The following is a 27,213-nucleotide window of genomic DNA, read 5'->3' on the forward strand; positions in this document are numbered from 1 at the left end:
CAGTTCTCCTCCCTGTCAGCTCGGGCACACTGCACAGCACAGCCATCCTGAGCAGTGTGATTACAGTGATGCACGCAGACACCGCCCCCTAGTAAAACACTCTGCACGCAGACACCGCCCCCTAGTAAAACACTCCCTGCACGCAGACACCGCCCCCTAGTAAAACACTCCCTGCACAAAGACCCCACCCCCTAGTAAAACACTCCCAGCACGGAGACACCGCCCCCTAGTAAAACACTCCCAGCACGGAGACACCGCCCCTAGTAAAACACTCTCTGCACGCAGACACCGCCCCCTAGTAAAACACTCCCTGCACGCAGACCCCGCCCCCTAGTAAAACACTCCCTGCACGCAGACCCCGCCCCCCAGTAAAACACTCCCTGCACACAGACCCCGCCCCCTAGTAAAACACTCCCTGCACGCAGACCCCGCCCCCTAGTAAAACACTCCCTGCACTCAGACACCGCCCCCTAGTAAAACACTCCCAGCACGCAGACCCCGCCCCCTAGTAAAACTCCCAGCATGCAGACCCCGCCCCTAGTAAAACACTCCCTGCACAGAGACCCCACCACCTAGTAAAACACTCCCAGCACACAGACCCCACCGCCTAGTAAAACACTCCCTGCACACAGACCCCACCGCCTAGTAAAACACTCCCTGCGCACAGACCCCACCCCCTAGTAAAACACTCTGCACGCAGACACCGCCCCCTACTAAAACATTCCCTGCACGCAGACACCGCCCCCTAGTAAAACACACCCTGCATGCAGACACCGCCCCCTAGTAAAACACTCCCTGCACGCAGACCCCGCCCCTAGTAAAACACTCCCAGCACACAGACCCCACCACCTAGTAAAACACTCCCAGCACACAGACCCCACCGCCTAGTAAAACACTCCCTGCGCACAGACCCCACCCCCTAGTAAAACACTCTGCACGCAGACACCGCCCCCTACTAAAACACTCCCAGCACGCAGACACCGCCCCCTAGTAAAACACACCCTGCATGCAGACACCGCCCCCTACTAAAACACTCCCTGCACGCAGACACCGCCCCCTACTAAAACACTCCCTGCATGCAGACACCGCCCCCTACTAAAACACTCCCAGCACGCAGACACCGCCCCCTAGTAAAACACTCCCTGCATACATACACCGCCCCCTAGTAAAACACTCCCTGCATACATACACCGCCCCCTAGTAAAACACACCCTGCACACAGACACCGCCCCCTAGTAAAACAATTCCTGCACGCAGACACCGCCCCCCTAGTAAAACACTCCCAGCACACAGACACTGTCCTCTAGTAAGACACTCCCAGCACACAGACACCGCCCCCTAGTAAAACACTACCAGCACACAGTTAACCCTTTGATTGCCCCCTCATGTTAACCCCTTCCTGCTCAGTGCCATTAGTACAGTGTCAGTGCTTTTTTTTTATTTTAGCACTGACCACTGTATTGGTGTCACTGGGGATGTCAGTTCCCCCCCCAGTGCCAGAATGCCTCAGTCCCACTATAAGTCGCTGATCGCCGCCATTACTAGTAAAAATAAAAAATTAAAAAAGAAATCCCAGTATATATTCCGCCATTTGTAGACGTTATAACTTTCACGTAAACCAATTAATTTACACGTTTTGGGATTTCTTTTAGCAAAGACACGGAGCAGAATACATTTTGCCCTAAATTTATGACAAAATTTGTTTTTTTATATTTTTTTACTGGACATGTTTATAGCAAAAAGGTCCCTGGCCCCTTTCCAAAAACGCAGCGGCTCAAAACAGCCTAGATGTGAACGTGTCCCATAGGAAACCATGTTAAATGGACTGTAGTGCGTTTCTGCCAAAAGCCCTAAAAAACGCTTCGGTGTGAACGGAGCCTTAGTCTGTTGGGATTGGTCTCTACTAACTTTGCAAAAACAGAATCACTGTTTTTAAGTTGGGAAAAGGATTCCCCCCACCTCCCTTGTGTCAGTATTTCATTGAACCCCCTTTGGCTGTAATTCCAGCCTTTAGTCGGTTGGGATGTCTCTATTAATTTTGCAATATTTGCTCTTCTCTGCAGAACGGCTCAGGATCAGTTCCATGTGATGGTGACTATTGGGGACTGCAGTCTTCAAGTCATTCCACAGATTTTCAATGGGGTTTAGGTCTGGGCTCTGACTCGGCCATGCAAGGGCATTCCCCTTCTTCTCCTCCAACCACCGTGGGATCGTTCTTGCTGTGTGATTTTGCTCATTGTCATGTTGGAAGGTAAACCTTCTTCCCATGGACAACGTTCTAGCAGGGTGGCAGATTTTCCTCCGGAATGTGACGGGATTTTGCCCCATCCATGTTCCTTTCTAGCCTGACAAGTGCTGCAGCAAAACCCCCCATAAGGGGATATTCCCCCCTCCATGCTGTACTGTAGGAATGGTGGGATTTGGATGGGGAGCTGGATTGGATTTCTGGTCTCCTCTGACCAGAACCCCTTTCTCCATGTGACCTCAGAATCTTCAAGGTGGGTTTTGGCAAAGCTCAGTGGTGACGGCATGCGGCCTTTCTTTAGGAACAGCTTTTTTCTTGCACCCTCCCATACAATTCACATTTGTGGAGGATTTGTGATATTGGTGTCACATGACCACAATGACCACTCTTTGTCTTCAGTTCCTGACACGGCTTCAGAGTTGCTGGAGGCCTCTTGGTGGCCTCTCTGACCAGTTTCCTCCTGGCTCTTTCATCTAGTCCTTTGTCCAGGGAGGGTCTGTGTCTTGCCAAATACCTTCCATTTCTTCATCATAGACTTCACTCTCGCTTCTAGGCATTGAGAAAGCCTTTGAAATGTTTTTGTATCCATCTCCTGACTTGTGCCTGTCCACAACTTTATCCCAGAGATCCCGGTGACCACGCCTTGCCACCCGTAGGTGATTGTTTGCTTCAGTTGCATTACAAGGGACTGAGATGCTCCAGAAAAGCTTTTTTCATGCTGAGCTAATCAAAATGATCGCAGTTGAGAGCCAAATGGCTTGAGAAGGTGATTAACTACACCTAATTGAGTTCATTTTTAGGAGAGAGGTGATCCTGTTTTTGAATTTTTTGAATTTTTTTTTCTGTTGGTGTTCTATCTTTTACTTGGATGTTATGAGTAGCACTGAGTAAATACAGACGTACCTCGGTTTACGAATTGCGTTCTCCAGGACGTTTCGTATTATGAAAAATTTGTTAACCGAAACGCGGTTTCCCATAGGAATGCATTGAAAACCAATTAATCCGTTCCGGAGGTCAGAAAAAAGTAAAGAAAAAGTCTTTTATCTGTTCAAAACTCTTTATAAAGTGCACTTTAACCTCCTCGGCGGTCTGATTCTTTCCGATTTTTTGTGCTGAAAGCGGTACATTTTTTGCATGGAAATATGTAGTTTTTTATTGTAGGTCTGTAATGTTTAGGAATAACTCACTGAAATCTGTCCGAACAAGAGTCTAGTAAACATCCCGGGTATGTTACAATTTGAAACACGAAATCATAAATTATAATTTAATAAATAATAATATAATAATAATAAATGTAATTCAATAATATAATCAAACCAAAAACACTGAAATGTGAAATAGAGCGCCAAGTTCGCACATCGCTGAGCAAAGTCGCAGAATCGTTTTCAGTGTCTGATGAGGAATTTCCCCCACGAATCATTATCACTCAATTCTGCAAGTGGTTCTGATTTACTATCGCTGTTCTCTAGCCGGTCTAAAACCGCGTCTGACCTAAAGGGACGCTTTTTGGACGCCATGGACGTTTCTCAGTTTCCAGGCAGAAAGGGCGGTAAAAGTGCAGGCAGGGCGCCGGACAAAGCACTCGGGACAAAATGTATGTGAAATGGTTTGAAACAGCAATGTTTTACTATATAATAATCACTTTTAAAAAAATGACATTTTTTAAAAATTTCAAATTTGCCGCCGGTTCCGGCGCCCGTACGTCCCGACGTCACAGGGACCGGAACACGGAAGCCGGCATCGGCCGGAGGAGATGGCCGGGGATGCTGCAGGAGGGACATCGTGGGAGCGAAGGACAAGGTAAGCGCTGCAGGGACTCCCTGAGCAACGCTGCATGGCAAGCCTGAGTGTAGCTCGGGGTTACCGCTCTTGGTACTCAAATTTTAGCCCGAGCTACACTCAGGAATACCGCCAGGGGGGTTAAAGGCAAAAATACTGTACAGGGACATGATTAAAAAAACTTTGCAAATTCATTAAAAATCAATTAATTCGTTTCAGAGGTCTGAAAAAAGTCAAAAGTTTTATCTGTTGAAAACTCTTTATAAAGTGCACTTTAAAGGCATAAATACTGTACAGGGACATGATTAACAATTAATTCGTAAATGCATTGAAAATCAATTAATTCGTTCCGGAGGTCAGAAAAAAGTAAAAAGAAAAGTATTGTATCTGTTCAAAACTCTTATAAAGTGCACTCTAAAGGCATAAATACTGTACAGGGACATGATTAACAATTTCCAGAATGGCTCCAAAACTCGATGCAAAAACCGCTCCAACACCTGCGCACTGGACGCCACGTGCTGCCCACAGACTCTATAAACCTCCCAGGCGCAATTCATTCTGGGGAAACTTGCTTCATATTGCGAAAAAATTCATAAATGCATTGAAATCCAATTAATTCGTTCTGCCCACATGGAAGAAAAATATATTTTAAAAATATCCTTCCCAAATATATTGACATATATTTGAAAAGATATAATTTTGGCCGTATTCAATTTATTTCAATATATATATATATATACACACTGCATGTTGAAATGCGTTTTTATTACAAAATATACAAAAAATATTTTTAAAAATACATTTTAAATATACTGTCTATCTTCAAGTCGCTGCGACTTGAAGCCGCGCAGATATGAATGGTATTCATTGGGAAGCATGGGGGGTGCGACTTGAAATGCGACTTTGGACAACAACATCACATGACAAGTCGCAGAAGTGTGAATGGGCTCCAAGAGAAATTTCTCATCAGTAGCATTACCTGTTCTCTGATTTCCCAGAACTCTCTATTTAATGAAAGGCGTATTACAACCTGTTGGTCACAGAGGTCGCAGTTGAAAGTAGAACTAAAGGCAAAACTTTTTTTTATTTTTTTTTCAGCTTTGGGTAGAATGGGGAGGGATTAGACCCCCCCGTCAGGTTTTTATTGCTGTCTGTGCCCCCGTTAGAAGGAGGGAATCTCCCTATGTGCCCTGTTTACTGTTATCAGTCAGCAAAAGAAAACCTCAAATTTTGGGTTGTCATTGGAACAGGAATAGAGGGGAAATCTTCCAATGGGGACACCAGTTCTGGTGATTTCCTCACTTTGCAGGGATTTCCTCTCACTTCCTGTTTTGGCTGTGGGACAGAAAGTGAAGGGAAATCTCCCCAATGGGGCCACAATTGGGCAAAAAAACCCTGACAGGTTATAACTAGCGGTACAACAAAATGAAAATTCTGAACCAAAACCGAACATTCAGGATGCACTTGGCCGAAAACCGAAATGCACAGTTTAAGCACTTCCAGTCCGGACACTTTCCCCCCCTTCCAGTCCGGACACTTTCCCCCCCTTCCAGTCCGGACACTTTCCCCCCTTCCAGTCCGGACACTTTCCCCCCTTCCAGTCCGGACACTTCCCCCCCCTTCCAGTCCGGACACTTTCACCCCCTTCCAGTCCGGACACTTCCCCCCCCTTCCAGTCCGGACACTTTCACCCCCTTCCAGTCCGGACACTTTCACCCCCTTCCAGTCCGGACACTTTCACCCCCTTCCAGTCCGGACACTTTCACCCCCTTCCAGTCCGGACACTTTCCCCCCCTTCCAGTCCGGACACTTTCACCCCCTTCCAGTCCGGACACTTTCCCCCCCTTCCTATCCGGACACTTTCCCCCCCTTCCAGTCCGGACACTTTCCCCCCTTTCCAGTCCGGACACTTCCCCCCCTTCCAGTCCGGACACTTTCACCCCCTTCCAGCCCGGACACTTTCCCCCCCTTCCTATCCGGACACTTTCCCCCCCTTCCAGTCCTGACACTTCCCCCCCTTCCAGTCCGGACACTTCCCCCCCTTCCAGTCCGGACATTTCCCCCCCTTCCAGTCCGGACACTTCCCCCCCTTCCAGTCCGGACACTTTCCCCCCCCTTCCTATCCGGACACTTTCCCCCCCTTCCAGTCCGGACACTTTCCCCCCCTTCCAGTCCGGACACTTTCCCCCCCTTCCAGTCCGGACACTTTCCCCCCCTTCCAGTCCTGACACTTCCCCCCCTTCCAGTCCGGACACTTCCCCCCCTTCCAGTCCGGACACTTCCCCCCCTTCCAGTCCGGACACTTTCCCCCCCTTCCTGTCCAGGCCAATTTTCAGCTTTCAGCGCTATCACACTTTGAATGACAATTGCGCAGTCATGCAACACTGTACCCATATGAATGTTTTAGCATTTTTTTTAGACAGATAAAGCTTTATTTTGGTGGTATTTATTCACCGCTGGGATTTTTATTTTTTTGCTATGTAAATGAAAAAGTTCAAAAATGTTGAAAAAAAGTGTTTTTCTTATAAAATTTTGCAAATAAATAATCTTTCTTCATATATATTGGCCAAAATGTATTCAGTTATCTGTTTAGTAAAAAAAAAAAAAATAGTTTATAACCAAAAATTATAATTTAAAAAAAAAAAATTTACATTTTAATTTTTTTTTTATATTATTATGTATGTATTTTTTTTTTAACATACTGTCACCCTAGCAGTACAGTGTCACCATAGTGACACTGTACTACTTGTGGGGGGTGATGTTTTTTTGTTTTTTTTTTACACTGATTGCTTTTACACCCATAAAGGCTGTAAAAGCAATCATTTCTCCTTCTCTCTGGCTGGATTCTTGCAGCCATTGAGAAATACTGTGTGAGCTGTGATTGGTCACAGCTTGTCACATGGTACAAGGCTGTTGTGAATAGTCCTGTACCATGTGATCTCTGTGATCATTCACAGATTTCACACGTAGTAAGCAATGATGTCAGAAGTGACATCTTGCTTACTATTCTTCATGCGATTACTGATTGGCCAATCAGTGGTCACATGATCGGGACTTTTTTTCTGATTTTCTGACCTCCGGAACGGATTAATTGGTTTTCAATGCATTTACGAATTAATTTTTAATCATGTCCCTGTACAGTATTTATGCCTTTAATTGGATTAATTGGTTTTCAATGCATTCCTATGGGAAACCGCGTTTCATTTTACGAATTTTCCACAATACAAAAAGTCCCGCAGAACGCATTAAATTCATAAACCGAGGTACAGTTGCAAGAAAAAGTATGTGAACCCCTTGGGATTACGTGGAGTTTTGCATGAATTGGGCATAAAATGTGCTCTGAACGTCATCTAAGTCACAACAATAGAAGAACACAGTCTGCTGAACATAATACTACACAAACATTAGATGTTGCCATGGTTTAATTGCACATAACATGTAAACATTCACAGTGCAGGGAGGAAAAAGTATGTGAGGCCCTAGCTTAATGACTTCTCCCAGAGCTAATTGGAGCCAGGAGTGAGCCAACCTTGACTCCAATCAGTGTGATGATATTGGATGTGTTGCTGACACCTGTTTTGGGTTTACTGGTTTCAAGAAGCACTGTCTGATGTGAACCATGCCTCGCAGAAAAGAGCTCTCAGAAGACCTACCATCAAGAATTGTTGACTTGCATGAAGCTGGAAAGGGTTACAAAAGTATCTCCTTGAGCCTTGATGTTCATGTGTCCACGGTAAGACAGACTGTCTACAAATGGAGAAAGTTTAGCACTGTTGCTACTCTCCCTAGGTGTAGTCGTCCTGTAAAAATGACTGCAAGAGCACAGCGCAGAATGCTGCATGAGGTAAAGAAGAATCCCAGAGTGTCAGCTAAAGACCTACAGAAATCTCTGGCACATGCTAACATTTTTGTTGACACATCTACAATAAGGAAAACATTATACAAGAATGGAGTACATGGGAGGACACCACAGAGGAAGCCATTGCTGTCCAAAAAGAAGATTGCAGCACGTTTGAAGTTTGCAAAAGAGCACCTGGATGTTCCACAGCACTATTGGCAAAATATACTGTGGACAGATGAAACCAAGATTGAGTTGTTTGGGAAGAACACACAACACTATGTGTGGAGAAAAAAAGGCACAGCACACCAACATCAAAACCTCATCCCCACTGTGAAACATGGCGGAGGGAGCATCATGGTTTGGGGCTGCTTTGCTGCCTCAGGGCCTGGACGGATTGTTGTCATTGATGGGAAAATGAATTCCAGAGTTTATCAAGACATTTTGCAGGAAAACGTACGACCATCTGTCCGCCAACTGAAGCTCCGCAGAGGATGGGTGATGCAACAGGACAATGACCCAAAGCATACAAGTAATTCAACAAAACAATGGCTGCAACAGCACAGAATACGCCTTCTGGAGTGGTCCAGTCAGAGTCCTGACCTCAACCCGATTGAAATGCTGTGGCATGACCTTAAGAGAGCGATTCACACCAGACATCCCAAGAATATTGCTACACTGAAACAGTTTTGTGAAGAGGAGTGGTCCAAAATGACTCCAGATCGTTGTGCAGGTCTGATCTGCAACTACAGGAAACGTTTGGTTGAGGTTATTGCTGCCCAAGGAGGGTCAACCAGTTATTAGGTCCAAAGGTTCACATACTTTTTCTTGCAACTGTATATATATATAAAATGCTTTTTTTTAACCACTTCTCCCCCCTGAGGATCCCCCCCTCCCCCCATTCCTGACCAGGCCATTTTTCGCGATACGGCGCTGCGTTACTTTAACTGACAATTGCGTGGTCGCGCAACGTAGCACCCAAATGAAAATTACGTCCCTTTTTTTTTCCTCCCGAATTGAGCTTTCTTTCGGTGGTATTTGATCGCCTGTGCGCTTTTTTTTTTGCGCTATAAAAAAAACGAAAAAAGACAATTTTGAAAAAAAAAATATATATTTTTTACGTTTTGCTATTAAACATGTCCAGTAAAAAATGTAAAAAAATCTAATTTCGTCATAAATGTAGGCCAAAATGTATTCTGCTCCGTGTCTTTGATGAAAAAAAAATCCCAATATGTGTAAACTAATTGGTTTACACGAAAGTTATAGCGTCTACAAATGGCGGGAAAGATACTGGGATTTTAATTATTTTTTATACTAGTAATGGCGGTGATCAGCGACTTATAGCGGGACTGCGGCGGGCATTCTGACACTGGGGGGGGAACTGACTTGGTGTCACTGACATCCCCAGTGACACCAATACAGTGATCAGAACTAATAAAAAGCACTGACACTGTACTAATGGCACTGGGCAGGAAGGTGTTAACATCTGGGGCGATCAAAGGGTTAACTGTGTGCTGTTTTACCAGGGAGACATGCTGTGCAATGAGATACACAGCAGCATGTCCTCACTGGCAGGAGAGAGATCTGTGTTTTTTATACACAGACCTCTCCCCTGTCAGTGTTCCTTGGCAATCGCCGGGTGCCGGCGAGGAATCTACAGCCAGGACCTGGTGATCGACAGCCAATGGTGGAGTGGGTAGGGAAGCGCGCACCCCCTACCCGGAAATGTGAAATCACACATATATACACATGATTATGCGCAGCCCTGCCGCCCTGTAGCAGTATTTCTGCTATAGGGTGGCGGCAGGGGCGGACTGACAACTCATGGGGCCCCCGGGCAATAGGGGATCATGGGGCCCCTGTGTCCTTGCCCAAACTCCAAAAAGCCTATGAAAAAGGTACCAGGGGCATCTCATGGGGCCAATATACTAAGAAAGTTATTAAAGAGGTTATTAAATACATTAACGTGTCACCCAATGTATGGTCTCCATTCAGTAGCCAAAAGAGGCATACAAAAAAGGAGGGTTGTGAAAAGAGATTCACAGAAAAGCGGCTACATAATGAACAGAACGTGACACTAAGGGAATAATTTCCAAAAATTATGCTTTATTACACACAAATGAATATGACATATGGGCATTTGCCCTGGTTTACCATCACCTCAGTATGAGACAATACACACAAACCTAAAACCATTTAAAATGACACAAAACGCGTTTCGCCGATGGGCGTATCTCACTCAGCTTGGTCCTGACGAAGCTGAGTGAGATACGCCCATCGGCGAAACGCGTTGACGTCATACGTCAGATACGTCACTTCCGGTCATGCGCACTAGGTGGAACGCACGCTGACCCATAAGGAGGAAGCCATCTTCACAAGCCATGAGGCAAGCCTAAGCAGCACAAGCGCCGAGAAGGGGCTGGAACCCGCGGTATATCGGCGGATGTCAGCGGTGGTTCCTTGGCCGCCTTGGCCCTGTATGGCAGTACCTATGAAGGACTTCTCTTTCATTCCCGTTATCCATAGCACAGGTGGTGAGTGGATTGTTGCAGGACATTAGATATATGGTCCTCTGTGATCTATATGACCTATATATCTTCTATAGAGTGTGAGCTCTGTCAGTGACTTCCCACATATTGTTTGTTTCACTACAGGATGGGGACATCATGGTGCTTTGTATAGGAAACAAGATATACCATATATATTTCAACAGGCAGAAGAGTCTTTGGGATGTGTCTTGTTTTTTCCTACAAAAAGTGGTGTATAGTCCACATATAGTGGTGAAGAAACCATTTCAAGCAGAGTGCTGCTGTGTGCATCTTTTCTTCCATCCTGGAAATAAATGGGGCATATTCCCATCCAAGAGCTCTAGGAAACAGCTATCTATATTACAGATGAATGGGCCCCAACCACTTGTGCCGGCACAGGAATGTATTGTACAATATATTTGACATTTATGTCTTCCTTCATACAGGCCTGAGGCCTGCTACTCTCCTTTTTGACGCATATTGTGCTTGCTCCATTGCATACATGTGAGATATATATATTTACAGAATAATTTTTTGGATTTTTTGATAGGGATTTGCCATTATGGTTACTGTTTAATCCCTTATATCCTCTATCATGGTATGCCCATGGCATAATTTTTGGATACACCTCCCAAGGGAAGTGTTCACCTGTGTGTTTGTGTTGCAGGGACACTAGACTCTTGTAGCCATTTTCCCTGCTACACATACATTTAGACCGGTTTTTGTGTCATTTTAAATGGTTTTAGGTCTGTGTGTATTGTCTCATACTGAGGTGATGGTAAACCAGGGCGAAAGCCCATATGTCATTCATTTGTGTGTAATAAAGCATAATTTTTGGAAATTATTCCCTTAGTGTCACATTCTGTTCATTATGTAGCCGCTTTTCTGTGAATCTCTTTTCACAACCCTCCTTTTTTGTATGCATCTCATGGGGCCCCCTACTGACCCCGGGCCCTAGGGCATTGCCAGAGTTTCCACGTGGTCAGTCCGCCCCTGGGTGGCGGGGATCGGTTACGTACTGCGGTTTTGGAAAGGGTCAGGGACTTTACCCGTTTTGGTTCAATGGAGACGTTGCAGGAGACGCATGTGGTGTGTTTTGATGCATTCTGCAATTTAATCTGCGCAGCAACGAGTTGAGCAAAAAAAAAAAACGCATCAAAAACGCAAAACAGACGAAATGCGAAATGCGTTGGTGGGAACCAAGACTGAAATGCACTGAAAATGCAGCAAAATCGCATGAATAATGCACACGTGCTGCATCTTTGATATTTTTTTTTTGAGTCACATGACCTATGAAAAACGCACCTTAAACGTGGTAAAATTGTGGCAAAATGGCGTTTCTCGGCACCCATTATCGGCACCTTTTTTCCCAGCACTATTTTCAGCCGATACATCGGCGCTTTCCTGGTGCTACTTTAATATAAACAGGCAGCCAAGGCCAAGGTGGCCCTAATAATGGGGGTCACATATAGCCGTGCAGAGACTGGGGGCGGGCCCCTGGGAGGTCACCCTGTCCTGTTGTTACACAGGAGGACCCGCCATCAGGTATATATTAGCTCAGTGTCACCCTTCCAGGTATGTATTACCTCTCACAGATCACAGGACACTGACAACACCTTCATCTGCTTCTCTCTCCAGAAGGACGGCACCGTCTTTGTTCAGCCATCATCCAGGGTCACCATCTACTTCCTGCACTGAGAGGCCAGCAAAACACGTATGTTAATCCTGGTTCTAGGCGGTGTTCACAAATGTCTGACGCAGATCAGCCTGCTGCAACCTCATACCTTATGAAGTGCTATAAAGTTACAATGTACAGTCTGATCGCTGGGGGAGGGGAGACTGAGGAAATGCTTCCTCCTCCTATAAAGTTACAATGTACAGTCTGATCACTGGGGGAGGGGAGACTGAGGAAATGCTTCCTCCTCCTATAAAGTTACAATGTACAGTCTGATCACTGGGGGAGGGGAGACTGAGGAAATGCCTCCTCCTCCTTCTACAAAGGAACAATGTACAGTCTTATCACTGGGGGAGGGGAGACTGAGGAAATGCTTCCTCCTCCTATAAAGTTACAATGTACAGTCTGATCACTGGGGGAGGGGAGACTGAGGAAATGCCTCCTCCTTATACAAAGTTACAATGTACAGTCTGATCGCTGGGGGAGGGGAGACTGAGGAAATGTTTTCTCCTCCTACAAAGTTACAATGTACAGTCTGATCACTGGGGGAGGGGAGACTGAGGAAATGACTCCTCCTCCTTCTACAAAGTTACATTGTACAGTCTGATCACTGGGGGAGGGGAGACTGAGGAAATGCTTCCTTACAATGTACAGTCTGATCACTGGGGGAGGGGAGACTGAGGAAATGACTCCTCCTCCTTCTACAAAGTTACATTGTACAGTCTGATCACTGGGGGAGGGGAAACTGAGGAAATGCCTCCTCCTCCTACAAAGTTACAATGTACAGTCTGATCACTGGGGGAGGGGAGACTGAGGAAATGCTTCCTCCTGCCTGCAGCAGACCAATGACATCATTTCAGCCTAGGCAAAGTCAGGTTTTCTTTGCTGTATTTTTGTACAAATACCGGATGGCCCCCCCCCCCCCCCCGGGTGAATTTGATTGGTTGTTCTGGCGCTGTGCCGGCGCTGTGATCCTCACCTAGCAAGTTAATAATAAAAACGACGCTGAATATTTTCTCGGCTCTATAAATAGGCGGCTCTGCGTATAGTGACGGTGTACAGTATACAGAACACGCTTGGCCGCACGTCCCGTGCTCCACTGGCAGCATGGGCACCTGAGTGCAGAGTGTGCGCTGGAAGCTGTGTCTGATCCTCTTTTCTCTGTGTAGGACAGTGTTTCTCAACTCCAGTCCTCATGGACCCCCAACAGGTCATGTTTTCAGGATTTCCATTATTTTGCACAGGTGATTTGATCAGTTGCACTGCTTAGTAATTACCACAGCTGTTTCATCTGAGGGAAATCCTGAAAACATGACCTGTTGGGGGTCCATGAGGACTGGAGTTGAGAAACACTGCTGTAGGAGATGTAAATTCTGGAGAAAGTGACAGAAATCACCCCGGAATCTGCCTTGATAGGTCCAGCAGCCAGGGGGCGCCACAAGACCATGTTGTGTACTGAGAGACTCAGCTTGGGGGGCAGATGGTGGAATGTGGACAGCCTGAGGCTCCTGATAATAATACAGTACACAGAGCTACAGGAGCTATACAAAGGTAGGTGCTGAGGGACCACATACCGGGGGAATAGTGTACACAGATAGGATGCCATATACAGAGGTAGGTGATATACAGAAACAGGTGCAGGTAGGGAGATGATGATATACAGAGAGAGGGGGTAGTTGGTATGTATACTGTAGATAGGTAGGTGATATACAGAGAGCGATACATTGTATACAGAGGTATGTCGTATATAGAGTTTGGTAGGTAGGTGGTGTGCAGAGATTGGTAGGTAGGTGGTGTGCAGAGATTGGTAGGTAGGTGGTGTGCAGAGATTGGTAGGTAGGTGGTGTGCAGAGATTGGTAGGTAGGTGGTATGCAGAGATTGGTAGGTAGGTGGAGTGCAGAGATTTGTAGGTAGGTGGTATGCAGAGATTGGTAGGTAGGTGGTATGCAGAGATTTGTAGGTAGGTGGTATGCAGAGATTGGTAGGTGGAGTGCAGAGAATGGTAGGTAGGTGGTATGCAGAGATTGGTAGGTAGGTGGAGTGCAGAGATTTGTAGGTAGGTGGTATGCAGAGATTGGTAGGTAGGTGGAGTGCAGAGATTGGTAGGTAGGTGGTATGCAGAGATTTGTAGGTAGGTGGAGTGCAGAGATTGGTAGGTAGGTGGAGTGCAGAGATTTGTAGGTAGGTGGTATGCAGAGATTGGTAGGTAGGTGGAGTGCAGAGATTGGTAGGTAGGTGGTATGCAGAGATTGGTAGGTAGGTGGAGTGCAGAGATTGGTAGGTAGGCGGTGTAAAGAGATTGGTAGGTAGGTGGTGTACAGAGATTGGTAGGTAGGTGGTATGCAGAGATTGGTAGGTAGGCGGTGTAAAGAGATTGGTAGGTAGGTGGTGTACAGAGATTGGTAGGTAGGTGGTATGCAGAGATTGGTAGGTAGGTGGTGTGCAGAGATTGGTAGGTAGGTGGTGTGCAGAGATTGGTAGGTAGGTGGTGTACAGAGATTGGTAGGTAGGTGGTGTGCAGAGATTGGTAGGTAGGTGGTATGCAGAGATTGGTAGGTAGGTGGTGTGCAGAGATTGGTAGGTAGGTGATATACAGGGATTGGTAGGTAGGTGGTGTGCAGAGATTGGTAGGTAGGTGGTATACATTGCTAGGTAGTATACAGAGTTAGGTAGGTAAATAGTAAACAGAGGTAGGCAGGTAGGTGGTATATTATTATTATTATACAGGGTTTATATAGCGCCAACAGTTTGCGCAGTGTTTTACAAAAGTATACAGAGGTAGGTGATATTCAGAGCTAGGTAGGTTGATATTATACAGAGGTAGGTGCTATACAGAGCTAGATAGTATACAGGGGTAGGTGCAGAGTTAGGTGATCTTCAGAAATAAATGAAGGTAGACTGTATACAGCGGGAGGTAGGTGGTATTTAGTGATAGGCATGTAGGTGGTATATAGAGGTAGGTGGGTGGTATAGAGAGGTAGTTGGCATGTATAGGTAGGTGGTGTACAGAGGTTGGTAGGTGGTGTAGAAAGTTATATAATATTCAAAAGTAGGAAAGGAAGGTAGGTGGAATATATAGAGACAGGTATGTATCTGGTATATATAGAGAAGTAGGTAGGTGGTGTATATAGAGACAGGTATGTAGTCGGTATATATAGAGAAGTAGGTAGGTGGTGTATATAGAGACAGGTATGTATCCGGTATATATAGAGAAGTAGGTAGGTGGTGTATATAGAGACAGGTATGTATCCGGTATATATAGAGAAGTAGGTAGGTGGTGTATATAGAGACAGGTATGTAGTCGGTATATATAGAGAGGTAGGCAGGTGGTGTATATAGAGACAGGTATGTAGTCGGTATATATAGAGAGGTAGGCAGGTGGTGTATATAGAGACAGGTATGTATCCGGTATATATAGAGAGGTAGGTAGGTGGTGTATATAGAGACAGGTATGTATCCGGGTATATATAGAGAGGTAGGTAGGTGGTGTATATAGAGACAGGTATGTATCCGGTATATATAGAGAGGTAGGTAGGTGGTGTATATAGAGACAGGTATGTATCCGGTATATATAGAGAGGTAGGTAGGTGGTGTATATAGAGACAGGTATGTATCCGGTATATATAGAGAGGTAGGTAGGTGGTATATATAGAGAGGTAGGCAGGTGGTGTATATAGAGACAGGTATGTATCCGGGTATATATAGAGAGGTAGGTAGGTGGTGTATATAGAGACAGGTATGTATCCGGTATATATAGAGAGGTAGGTAGCTCACCAGTTCCCGTGCGGCCTCGGTCTCCTCCCGCGGTACGGATCCGGTGCTGCTCTCGCTGGCGGCAGATGCCGGAGGGGACATGACCGGAGTCAGGAGCGATCTGCCCGATCCCGGGGCAAACCCAAACTGTGAGAGGCAGGACCCAGCAGAGACTCATACCCCCACCTGGGGCCCGGGGCCCTCACACACCTGAGGCCCGCGTCCTGCGCTGCGCTCCATGGATGTGCGATCACACGTGTGTGCCAGGGTGCATGACATGAGGGGGGGGACAGACACACATGCCTGTCACACGCACCAACACACATGCAGCATGCAACACCGCCTGACACCGACGGGGAATGTAAACACACAGCGCTCATATACAGGCAGCGCACACTTCATGTATGTACAGACACACACACACGGTACACACACACGGTACACACACACGGTACACACACACACGGTACACACACACACGGTACACACACACACGGTACACACACGGTACCCACACTGTATACACACACACCGTACACACTGACACCATACACACAGGTACACAAACACAGACTGACAATGGCTCACTGCGGTGTCACACCGTCCTCACACACAGACACACGGACAGACGGACGGATGGATGGACGGAGTGGTGCGGGGGCAGGAGGGAGGGGGACGGGGTAAGGAGGGAGCGGAGGGAAGGATGCTGCAGGAGCCGGAGGATGGAGAAATTCCCGGGGAAGATGGGAGGGAGAGCGAGGACCAGAGGAGGAGGAGGAAGAGGAGGAGACCAACCTGACCTTCACTCATCCCAACCCTGCCTCCTCATCCCACAGCATCTGTCTCATCAGCATCTCCGCCTGTCTCATTTCTCTCCCATCATCTCTGCCAGTCTCATCTGTCCTCCGTCATCTCTGCCTCTCTCATCTCTCCTCCATCATCTGTCTTCCATCATCTCTGCCTGTCTCATCTGTCTTTCATCATCTCTGCCTCTCTCATCTGTCTTTCATCATCTCTGCCTCTCTCATCTGTCTTCTGTCATCTCTGCCTCTCTCATCTGTCTTCTGTCATCTCTGCCTCTCTCATCTCTCCTCCATCATCTGTCTTTCATCATCTCTGCCTGTCTCATCTGTCTTTCATCATCTCTGCCTCTCTCATCTGTCCTCCATCATCTCTGTCTGTCTCATCTGTCTTTCATCATCTCTGCCTCTCTCATCTGTCTTCTGTCATCTCTGCCTCTCTCATCTGTCTTCTGTCATTTCTGCCTCTCTCATCTGTCTTCTGTCATCTCTGCCTCTCTCATCTGTCTTCCATCATCTCTGCCTCATCTGTCTTTCATCATCTCTGCCTCTCTCATCTGTCTTTCATCATCTCTGCCTCCCTCATCTGTCTTCTGTCATCTCTGCCTCTCTCATCTGTCTTCTGTCATATCTGCCGCTCTCATCTGTCTTCCGTCATCTCTGCCTCTCTCATCTGTCCTCCGTCATCTGTCTGTCTCATCTGTCTTCCGTCATCTCTGCCTCTCTCATCTGTCTTCCGTCATCTCTGCCTCTCTCATCTGTCTTCCATCATCTCTGCCTCTCTCATCTGTCTTCCATCATCTCTGCCTGTCTCATCTGTCCTCCGTCATCTCTGTCTGTCTCATCTGTCTTCTGTCATCTCTGCCTCTCTCATCTGTTCTCCATCATCTCTGTCTGTCTCATCTGTCTTCCATCATCTCTGCCTCTCTCATCTGTCCTCCATCATCTCTGTCTGTCTCATCTGTCTTTCATCATCTCTGCCTGTCTCATCTGTCCTCCGTCATCTCTGTCTGTCTCATCTGTCTTCCATCATCTCTGCCTCTCTCATCTGTCTTCCGTCATCTCTGCCAGTCTCATCTGTCTTCCGTCATCTCTGCCTCCCTCATCTGTCCTCCGTCATCTCTGCCTCCCTCATCTGTCCTCCATCATCTCTGCCTCCCTCATCTGTCATCTCTGCCTCTCTCATCTGTCCTCCATCATCTCTGCCTCCCTCATCTGTCTTCCGTCATCTCTGCCTCTCTCATCTGTCTTCCGTCATCTCTGCCTCTCTCATCTGTCCTCCGTCATCTGTCTGTCTCATCTGTCTTCTGTCTGCCTCTCTCATCTGTCTTCCATCATCTCTGCCTCTCTCATCTGTCTTCCATCATCTCTGCCTCTCTCATCTGTCTTCCATCATCTCTGCCTCTCTCATCTGTCTTTCATCATCTCTGCCTCTCTCATTTGTCTTCTGTCATCTCTGCCTCTCTCATCTGTCTTCTGTCATCTCTGCCTCCCTCATCTGTCCTCCATCATCTCTGCCTCCCTCATCTGTCCTCCATCATCTCTGCCTCTCTCATCTGTCTTCCGTCATCTCTGCCTGTCTTATTATTATAATTATTATTATTATTATACAGTATTTATAAAGCGCCAATAGTTCGCTCAGCGCTGTACATTACAAAGGGGGACAGAACATGTGACAGAACAATACCAATACAATGCAAAACATGAGGGGATCGAGGGTCCTGCTCCTTGGAGCTTACAATCTAGGAGGGAGGGGAGAGTGGCACAGAAGGAAATAGCTGTGGGGGATGGAGTGGTAGGAAGAGTGGAGGAGGTCGGCAAGTTAGCAGGGGGTGGGGTAGGCTTCCCTGAAGAGGTGGGTTTTCAGGGTGCACCTAAAGGAGAGGAGAGTAGGTGATAATCTGATGGGTTGGGGCAGGGAGTTCCAGAGGATGGGTGACACCCTGGAGAAGTCCTGGAGGCGGGCATGGGAGGAGGAGACCAGGGCACTAGAGAGAAGGAGGTCTTGTGAGGAGCGGAGTGTGCGTGTTGGGTGGTACTTGGATATTAGGTCAGTGATGTAGTTCGGGGCAGTATGGTGGACGGCTTTGTACGTCAGTGTTAGGATTTTGAATTTGATCCGTTGCGCAATCGGAAGCCAGTGGAGGGATTGGCAGAGGGGGGTGGAGGACACTGAGTGGAGGCCAGTGGAGGGATTGGCAGAGGGGGGTGGAGGACACTGAGTGGAGGCCAGTGGAGGGATTGGCAGAGGGGGGTGGCGGAGATGGAGCGGTTGGAAAGGTGGATGAGTCTGGCAGCCGTATTCAGGATGGACTGAAGCGGGGATAGCCTGTGGCGAGGCAGGCCAGTGAGGAGGGAGTTGCAGTAGTCGAGTCGTGATATGATGAGGGAGTGGATGAGCTGTTTAGTGGTTTCTGGGGTTAGGAACGTGCGGATTTTGGCGATGTTGCGGAGGTGGAGTCTGCATGTTGCGGAGGTGGAGTCTGCATGTTGCGGAGGTGGAGTCTGCATGTTGCGGAGGTGGAGTCTGCATGAGTTTGTTAATGATTGGACTTGGGGCTGGAAGGATAGGTTGGAGTCCAGAATGACACCAAGTACTCTGGCCTGCGGGGCGGGTTTGATGGTGGCGTTGTTGGATGTGATGGAGAAGTCAATGGGGGGTGGTGTCCGGGCTGGGGGGAAGACAAGAAACTCGGTTTTGGAGAGGTTCAATTTAAGGAAGTGGAGCGACATCCAGTCTGATATGTCGCTCAGTAGGTGTGTGATTCGGGCGGAGACTGAGGGGGTGAGGTGGGGGGTTGAGAGATAGATTTGTGTGTCGTCGGCATAGAGGTGGTCTTATCTGTCCTCCATCATCTCTGCCTCTCTCATCTGTCTCATGATTTTCTGCACCGCACACTCCCTTATTGCAGAAAGGAAGACCACACAAACAGACTGAACATTAAGCCACGGCACACAGACAGACCATAGACTAGGCCACGGCACACAGACAGACAGACCATAGACTAGGCCACGGCACACAGACAGACCATAGACTAGGCCACAGCACACAGACAGACCATAGACTAGGCCACGGCACACAGACAGACCATAGACTAGGCCACGGCACACAGACCGACCATAGACTAGGCCACGGCACACAGACCGACCATAGACTAGGCCACGGCACACAGACAGACCATAGACTAGGCCACGGCACACAGACAGACCATAGACTAGGCCACGGCACACAGACCGACCATAGACTAGGCCGCGGCACACAGACCGACCATAGACTAGGCCGCGGCACACAGACCGACCATAGACTAGGCCGCGGCACACAGACCGACCATAGACTAGGCCGCGGCACACAGACCGACCATAGACTAGGCCGCGGCACACAGACCGACCATAGACTAGGCCGCGGCACACAGACCGACCATAGACTAGGCCGCGGCACACAGACAGACCATAGACTAGGCCACGGCACACAGACAGACCATAGACTAGGCCACGGCACACAGACAGACCATAGACTAGGCCACGGCACACAGACAGACCATAGACTAGGCCACGGCACACAGACAGACCATAGACTAGGCCGCGGCACACAGACCGACCATAGACTAGGCCGCGGCACACAGACCGACCATAGACTAGGCCGCGGCACACAGACAGACCATAGACTAGGCCACGGCACACAGACAGACCATAGACTAGGCCACGGCACACAGACAGACCATAGACTAGGCCACGGCACACAGACAGACCATAGACTAGGCCACGGCACACAGACAGACCATAGACTAGGCCATGGCACACAGACCGACCATAGACTAGGCCACGGCACACAGACAGACCATAGACTAGGCCATGGCACACAGACCGACCATAGACTAGGCCACGGCACACAGACAGACCATAGACTAGGCCACGGCACACAGATAGACCATAGACTAGGCCACGGCACACAGAAGCTAGAGTGGGACGTGACACACAGACTGTAGTACATGACAGCATATAGTATAACATTTACACAACCATCATTTCTAGAAAACTGTCTGAGAGAAGGTTTCCTGTCTCTGGGTGGTTTTCCATCCTACTCTGTAGTGCCAGCTTTGCCAGTCAGGGAGGAGCACCCTACAGCCAATGGTTTGGAGGCCGTGGCTCAGATGGTCTTGCTCAGTACTTTCCATTGGTTTAAATAGTAATTTCAGTTATTTCACAAAACCAAATAATCATGGCCAGGACAAGGGGTGGGCAGGAGGTTTGCCTGCCCGGGGCACTCTGGTATCATGAGGTGGGGGTGCACCACGAGGAGATTGGGGGGATGGTATTTGTTTTGGGAAGAGGAATCTGGGGGGTGGCAGGGGGTAAGCGGTCAGGCTCATGCACAAGCACAGTTCCTTGGCAGGGGATCACCATACAGAGGATCCTCCAGGGAAGAGAAGACATCGGCATTCTCGGAGTATCAGGATAAGACCATTTCCAGGTCTTTCTTGCAAGGCGACGCGTTTCTGGATCAACTCTTTCAGGTTGCTCCCATACTGGTGCAAGGTACGATCCAGAAAAACTTCAGGTAACACCAGGGGCGGACTGACAACTCATGGGGCCCCCGAGCAATAGGGGATCATGGGGCCCCTGTGTCCTCACCCACACTCAAACCACGCCCAAAAAAGCCTATGAAAGGTACCAGGGGCATCTCATGGGGCCCCCTACTGACCCTGGGCCCTGGGGCAGTGCCCGAGTTCCCAAATGGTCAGTCCGCCCCTGGGTAACACGGTGTTCCTCATAACCCCTGGTCTTCCCTCCCTGGAGGACTCTGTGTTCTAGGCTTTGATAATAAATACATTGTAACTTTTTATATTTATTCTTTAATGTTTATATTTATTATTATTATTATTATTATACAGTATTTATAAAGCGCCAATAGTTCGCTCAGCGCTGTACATTACAGAGGGGGACAGAACATGTGACAGAACAATACCAATACAATGTGATACGCGAGGGGATCGAGGGCCCTGCTCCTTGGAGCTTACAATCTAGGAGGGAGGGGATGGTGGCACAGGAGGAGATAGCTGTGGGGGATGGAGTGGTAGGAAGAGTGGAGGAGGTCGGCAAGTTAGCAGAAATACACTGTAAAGATATATAGATGTAAGTTATATTATATGTATTCAAAACTATACTGTGTGTGTGTACCAGGGGCGGACTGACAAGGGGTGGGCAGGAGGGGAGGCTGCCCTGGGCACAGAGGTCTACTGTTTGGATGGGGGCACCAGTGAGCTCATTCCCTAAGCTCGGTAGTAGGGGGGTAGTAGTTTGGCTTCCTTTCCCTGGGCACTGGATCAGGGGCGGACTGACAGCTCATGGGGCCCCCGGGCAATAGAGGATCATGGGGCCCCTGTGTCCTTGCCCAAACGCAAAAAAAGCCTATGAAAAAGGTACCAGGGGCATCTCATGGGGCCCCCTACTGACCCTGGGTACTCAATAGGGGATCATGGGGCCCCTGCGTTCTTGCCCAAACGCAAAAAAAACCTATGAAAAAGGTACCAGGGGCATCTCATGGGGCCCCCTACTGACCCCGGGCACTCAATAGGGGATCATGGGGCCCCTGTGTCCTTGCCCAAACTCAAAAAAGCCTATGAAAAAGGTACCAGGGGCATCTCATGGGGCCCGCTACTGACCCCGGGCCCTCGGGCAGTGCCCGAGTTTCTAAATGGTCAGTCCGCCCCTGCACTGGATGTACCTTGTCCCGGTCCTGGGCAGGGTACACTGCTCAGTTCTTGAAGGGGAGAAAACTCACATGGAGGACGAATGGTAGAGAAAAGTATATTAGGTAGAAGCAGGGGCGGACTGACCATTTGGAAACTTGGGCACTGCCTGAGGGCCCGGGGTCAGTAGGGGGCCCCATGAGATGCCCCTGGTACCTTTTTCATAGGCTTTTTTGAGTTTGGGCAAGGACACAGGGGCCCCATGATCCCCTATTGCCCGGGGGCCCCATGAGTTGTCAGTCTGCCCCTGGTGTATATATATATATAGTATTGAACACGCTAACTGAAATTTATTTAACACATCGTACAAAATCCTTCTTTTTTTCTTTAATGACATCTTCAAAACGCCTCCTGTATGGAGAAACTAGTCACATGCGTTGCTCGGGGGTGATTTTGGCCCGTTCTTCCACACAAACAAATCTTCAAATCTTGAAGGTTCCGGGGGCCTCTTCTATGAACTCTGATCTTTAGTTCTTTCTATAGATTTTCTATTGGATTCCAGTCAGGTGATTGGCTGGGCCATTCTAGCAGGTTTTTTTCTTTCTTTGAAACCAATTGAGAGTTTCCTCGGCTTTGTGTTTGGGACAGGGGCGGACTGACCATTTGGAAACTCAGGCACTGCCCGAGGGCCCGGGGTCAGTAGGGGGCCCCATGAGATGCCCCTGGTACCTTTTTCATAGGCTTTTTTGAGTTTGGACAAGGACACAGGGGCCCCATGATCCCCTATTGCCCGGGGGACCCATAAGTTGTCAGTCCGCCCCTGGTTTGGGATCATCGTCTTGCTGAAATATCCGTCCTTGTTTCATCTTCATCATCCTGGTAGATGGCAGCAGATTTTTATCAAGAATGTCTTGGTCCATTTTTCCATTCATCCTTCCTTCAATGATGTGAAGTTTGCCAGTACCCTAATGCTGAAAACAGCCCAACACCATGATAATCCCACCTCCATGCTTCACAGTCGATATGGTGTTTTTGGGGTGATGTGCAGTGCCATTTGACCTCCAAACATGGTGTCTATTAGGGCTTCCAAAGAGATCAATTTTGGTCTCATCTGACCAGACGATATTCTCCCAGTATTTCACAGGCTTGTCTAAATGTTGTGCAGCAAACTTTAAATGAGCTTCAACATGCTTTTTCTTCAGCAATGGAGTCTTGCGTGGTAACGTGCATCCTTCTGTAACCAATGCCATCAGTATGTTTTACAACAATAAGGTTGCTAAGGGCTTGAGAGAGCTCTTTGCTTTTACCCATCATGAGATGTTTCTTGTGTGACACCTTGGTAGTGAGACACCATTTTATAGGCTGTCAGTTGTGACTGAATCAGCTGATATAGTACCTTTACAAATGTATTTACTGAGAAAAATGGTGACGTGCTCAGTACTTACTTTACCTGGTGTGTGTGTGTACATGTACATACATGCTATATAGCCAAAAGTATTGGGCCCGCCCTCCCAATCATGTGATTCAGGTGTTCCAATCCCCTCCATGGACACAGGTGTATACAATCAAGCCCCTAGGCATGCAGACTGCTTCTACAAACATTGGTGAAAGAATGGGTCGCTCTCAGGAGCTCAGTGACTCCAAGCGTGGTCCCGTGATAGGTGGCCACCTGGGCAATAAGTCCATCCGTGACATTTCCTGGCTACTAAATATTCCACGCTCAACTGTTAGTGGGATTATAACAAAGTGGAAGCAACTGGGAACAACAGCCACTCAGCCACCAAGTGGTAGGCCACGTCACATGACAGGGCGGGGTCAGCGCATGCTGAAGCGCACAGTGCGCAGAAGTCACCAACTGTCTGCAGATTCAATAGCTAAAGACCTCCAAACTTGGTGTGGCCTTCAGATGAGCCCAACAAGCTGTTTCTATGGCCGAGCAGCTGCATCCAAGCCTTACATTACCAAGTGCAATGCAAAGCGTCGGATGCCGTGGTGTAAAGCACGCCGCCACTGGACTCTAGAGCGGGGGAAACGTGTTCTCTGGAGTGACCAATCATGTTTCCTATGGATGTTGCAGTAATGATAAACAAACAGAGGGCACACCGGCCTAGTGCATTATCCTTTAAAATCATACATTTAATGTAAAAAAGAAGGTGTTACAGCAAAAACAGTCTACAGAACATCAAAGTGTACAGAAACGATGAAACATCTTAAAGCTAACGCGTTTCGAGGACTCTTCCTCAGAGCCTATCATGCTCCCAACTTTGTGGGAAGAGTTTGGGGATGGCCCCTTCCTGTTCCAACATGACCAGTGCACAAAGCAAGGTCCATAAAGCCAGTTTGGGGTGCAGGAACTTGACTGTCCTGCACAGAGTCCTGACCTCAACCCCATAGAACACCTTTGGGATGAATTAGAGCGGAGACTGTGAGCCAGGCCTCCTCCTCCGACATCAGTGCCTGACCTGACAAATGTGCTTCTGGAAGAATGGTCCAACCTTCCCATAGACACCCTCCTAAACCTTGTGGACGGCCTTCCCAGAAGAGTTGAAGCTGTTATAGCTGCAAAGGGCGGGGCCAACTCAATATTGAACCCTACGGACTAAGACTGGGGGGCCATTAAAGGTGATGTGCTTGGAAAGGGCGGGGCCAACTCAATATTGAACCCTACGGACTAATGCAGGCTATACACGGGTCGAATTCTGAACAAATTTTCTTTAGAAAATCGGAAATTTTGTGTGTTTTGTAATCCGATGGCGCCACCATTGATTTTGAAATTCAAACAACCAAGCCTTCAATTTCATCTCATGTTGTTACAGAAAAGAATTTTCCTGGCCAAGAATTTTCTTTTCTTTCCAAGTCACAGCTCACGCTCAGTTTTTTTAATTTATATTTCTCGCACGATTATCCCATCATTGATTCGAAATACGTTCGTCTTTAAAAAGATTTCCAACATGCCTGATCACTCAAATTCAATGGTCCCACGAAAATCGTCCGTTTCTGTGACCCACTAATGGTGCGAAATTCGAACGCAAATTCTTTCGGAATTTGACCTGTGTATGGCCGGCTTTAGACTGGGATGCCATTAAAGTTCATGTGCGTGTAAAGGCAAGTGGCCCAATACTTTTGGCAATATAGTGTGTGTGTGTGTATATATATATATATATATATATATATATATATATATTATATACAGTATCTCCCAGAAGTGAGTCCACCCCTCACATTTGTGTAAATATTTGATTCTCTCTTTTCAGAAATGACACTTTGCTACAATGTGACATAGTCAGTGTACAGCTTGTATAACATGTACATTTGCTGTCCCCTCAAAATAACTCAACACACCGCCATTAATGTCTAAACCGCTGGCAACAAAAGTGACTCCACCTCTAAGTGACAAGGTCCCAATTTGGTCCAATCAGCCATTTTCCCTCCTCGGTGTCATGTGACTCCTTCGTGTTACAAGTTCTCAGGTATTAATGGGGAGCAGGTGGGTTAAATTTGGTGTTATGGCTCTCACTCTCTCATACTGGTCACTGGAAGTTCAACATGGCACCTCATGGCAAAGAACTCTCTGAGGATCTGAAAAAAAGAATTGTTGCTCTACATAAAGATGGCCGAGGCTATAAGAAGATTGCCAAGACCCTGAAACTGAGCTGCAGCACGGTGGCCAAGACCATACAGCGCTGTAACAGGACAGGTTCCACTCAGAACAGGCCTCGCCATGGTCCACCAAAGACATTGAGTGCACGTGCTCAGCGTCATATCCAGAGGTTGTCTTTGGGAAATAGATGTATGAGTGCTGCCAGCATTGCTGCAGAGGGTGAAGGGGTGGGGGGGTCAGCCTGTCAGTGCTCAGACCATACGCCGCACACTGCATCACATTGGTCTGCATGGCTGTCGTCCCAGAAGGAAGCCTCTTCTAAAGATGATGCACAAGAAAGCCGCAAACAGTTTGCTGAAGACAAGCAGACTAAGGACATGGATTACTGGAACCATCTCCTGTGGTCTGATGACACCAAGATCAACTGATTTGGTTCAGATGGTGTCAAGCGTGTGTGGCGGCAACCAGGTGAGGAGTACAAAGACAAGTGTGTCTTGCCGACAGTCAAGCATGGTGGTGGGGGTGTCATAGTCTGGGGCTGCATGAGTGCTGCCGGCACCGGGGGGCTACAGTTCATTGAAGGAACCATGAATGCCAACATGTACTGTGACATACTGAAGCAGAGCATGATCCCCTCCCTTCAGAGACTGGGCCGCAGGGCAGTATTCCAACATGATAACGACCCCAAACACACCTCCAAGACCACCACTACCTTGCTAACGTAGCTGAGGGTGAAGGTGATGGACTGGCCAAGCATGTCTCCAGACCTGAACCCTATTGAGCATCTGTGGGACATCCTCAAATGGAATGTGGAGGAGCGCAAGGTCTCTAACATCCACCAGCTCCGTGATGTCGTCATGGAGGAGAGGAAGAGGACTCCAGTGGCAACCTGTGAAGCTCTGGTGACCTCCATGTCCAAGAGGGTTAAGGCAGTGCTGGAAAATAATGGCGTCCACACAAAATATTGACACTTTGGGCCCAATTTGGACCTTGTCACTTAGGGGTGGACTCACTTTTGTTGCCAGCGGTTTAGACATTAATGGTGGAGTGTTGAGTTATTTTGAGGGGACAGCAAACTTACATGTTATACAAGCTGTACACTGACTATGCCACATTGTAGCAAAGTGTCATTTCTTCAGTGTTGTCAGATGAAAAGATAGAATCAAATATTTACAAACATCTGAGGGGTGTACAGGTATAAGTACCTGCAATAAATAAATAAAAAAGAAATAAAGTTGCATGTCAGGGTTATTGGTAACTGTTCTGGTGGAAACGCTAGCCCTAACGATGACCCCGAACCCTA

General features: G+C 47.7%; 1 protein-coding gene across 1 annotated transcript in view; it reads right to left on the minus strand.

Moving 5' to 3' along the window:
- TMEM151B (transmembrane protein 151B) overlaps window positions 1-16,710 on the minus strand; it is a 41,869-nt gene extending 25,159 nt beyond the window's left edge. The window contains exon 1 of the mRNA XM_089661171.1: window positions 15,841-16,710. Coding sequence (XP_089517297.1) covers window positions 15,841-15,921 — 81 coding nt within the window. The 5' untranslated portion in view covers window positions 15,922-16,710. The remainder of the gene's footprint in view (window positions 1-15,840) is intronic.
- Window positions 16,711-27,213: the final 10,503 nt, after the last annotated feature.

The sequence above is a fragment of the Staurois parvus genome, unplaced genomic scaffold, assembly GCF_062004578.1.
Source record: "Staurois parvus isolate SC_StPar_1 unplaced genomic scaffold, SC_StPar_1.0 ptg001320l, whole genome shotgun sequence".
In the NCBI taxonomy this organism is placed as follows: domain Eukaryota; kingdom Metazoa; phylum Chordata; class Amphibia; order Anura; family Ranidae; genus Staurois; species Staurois parvus.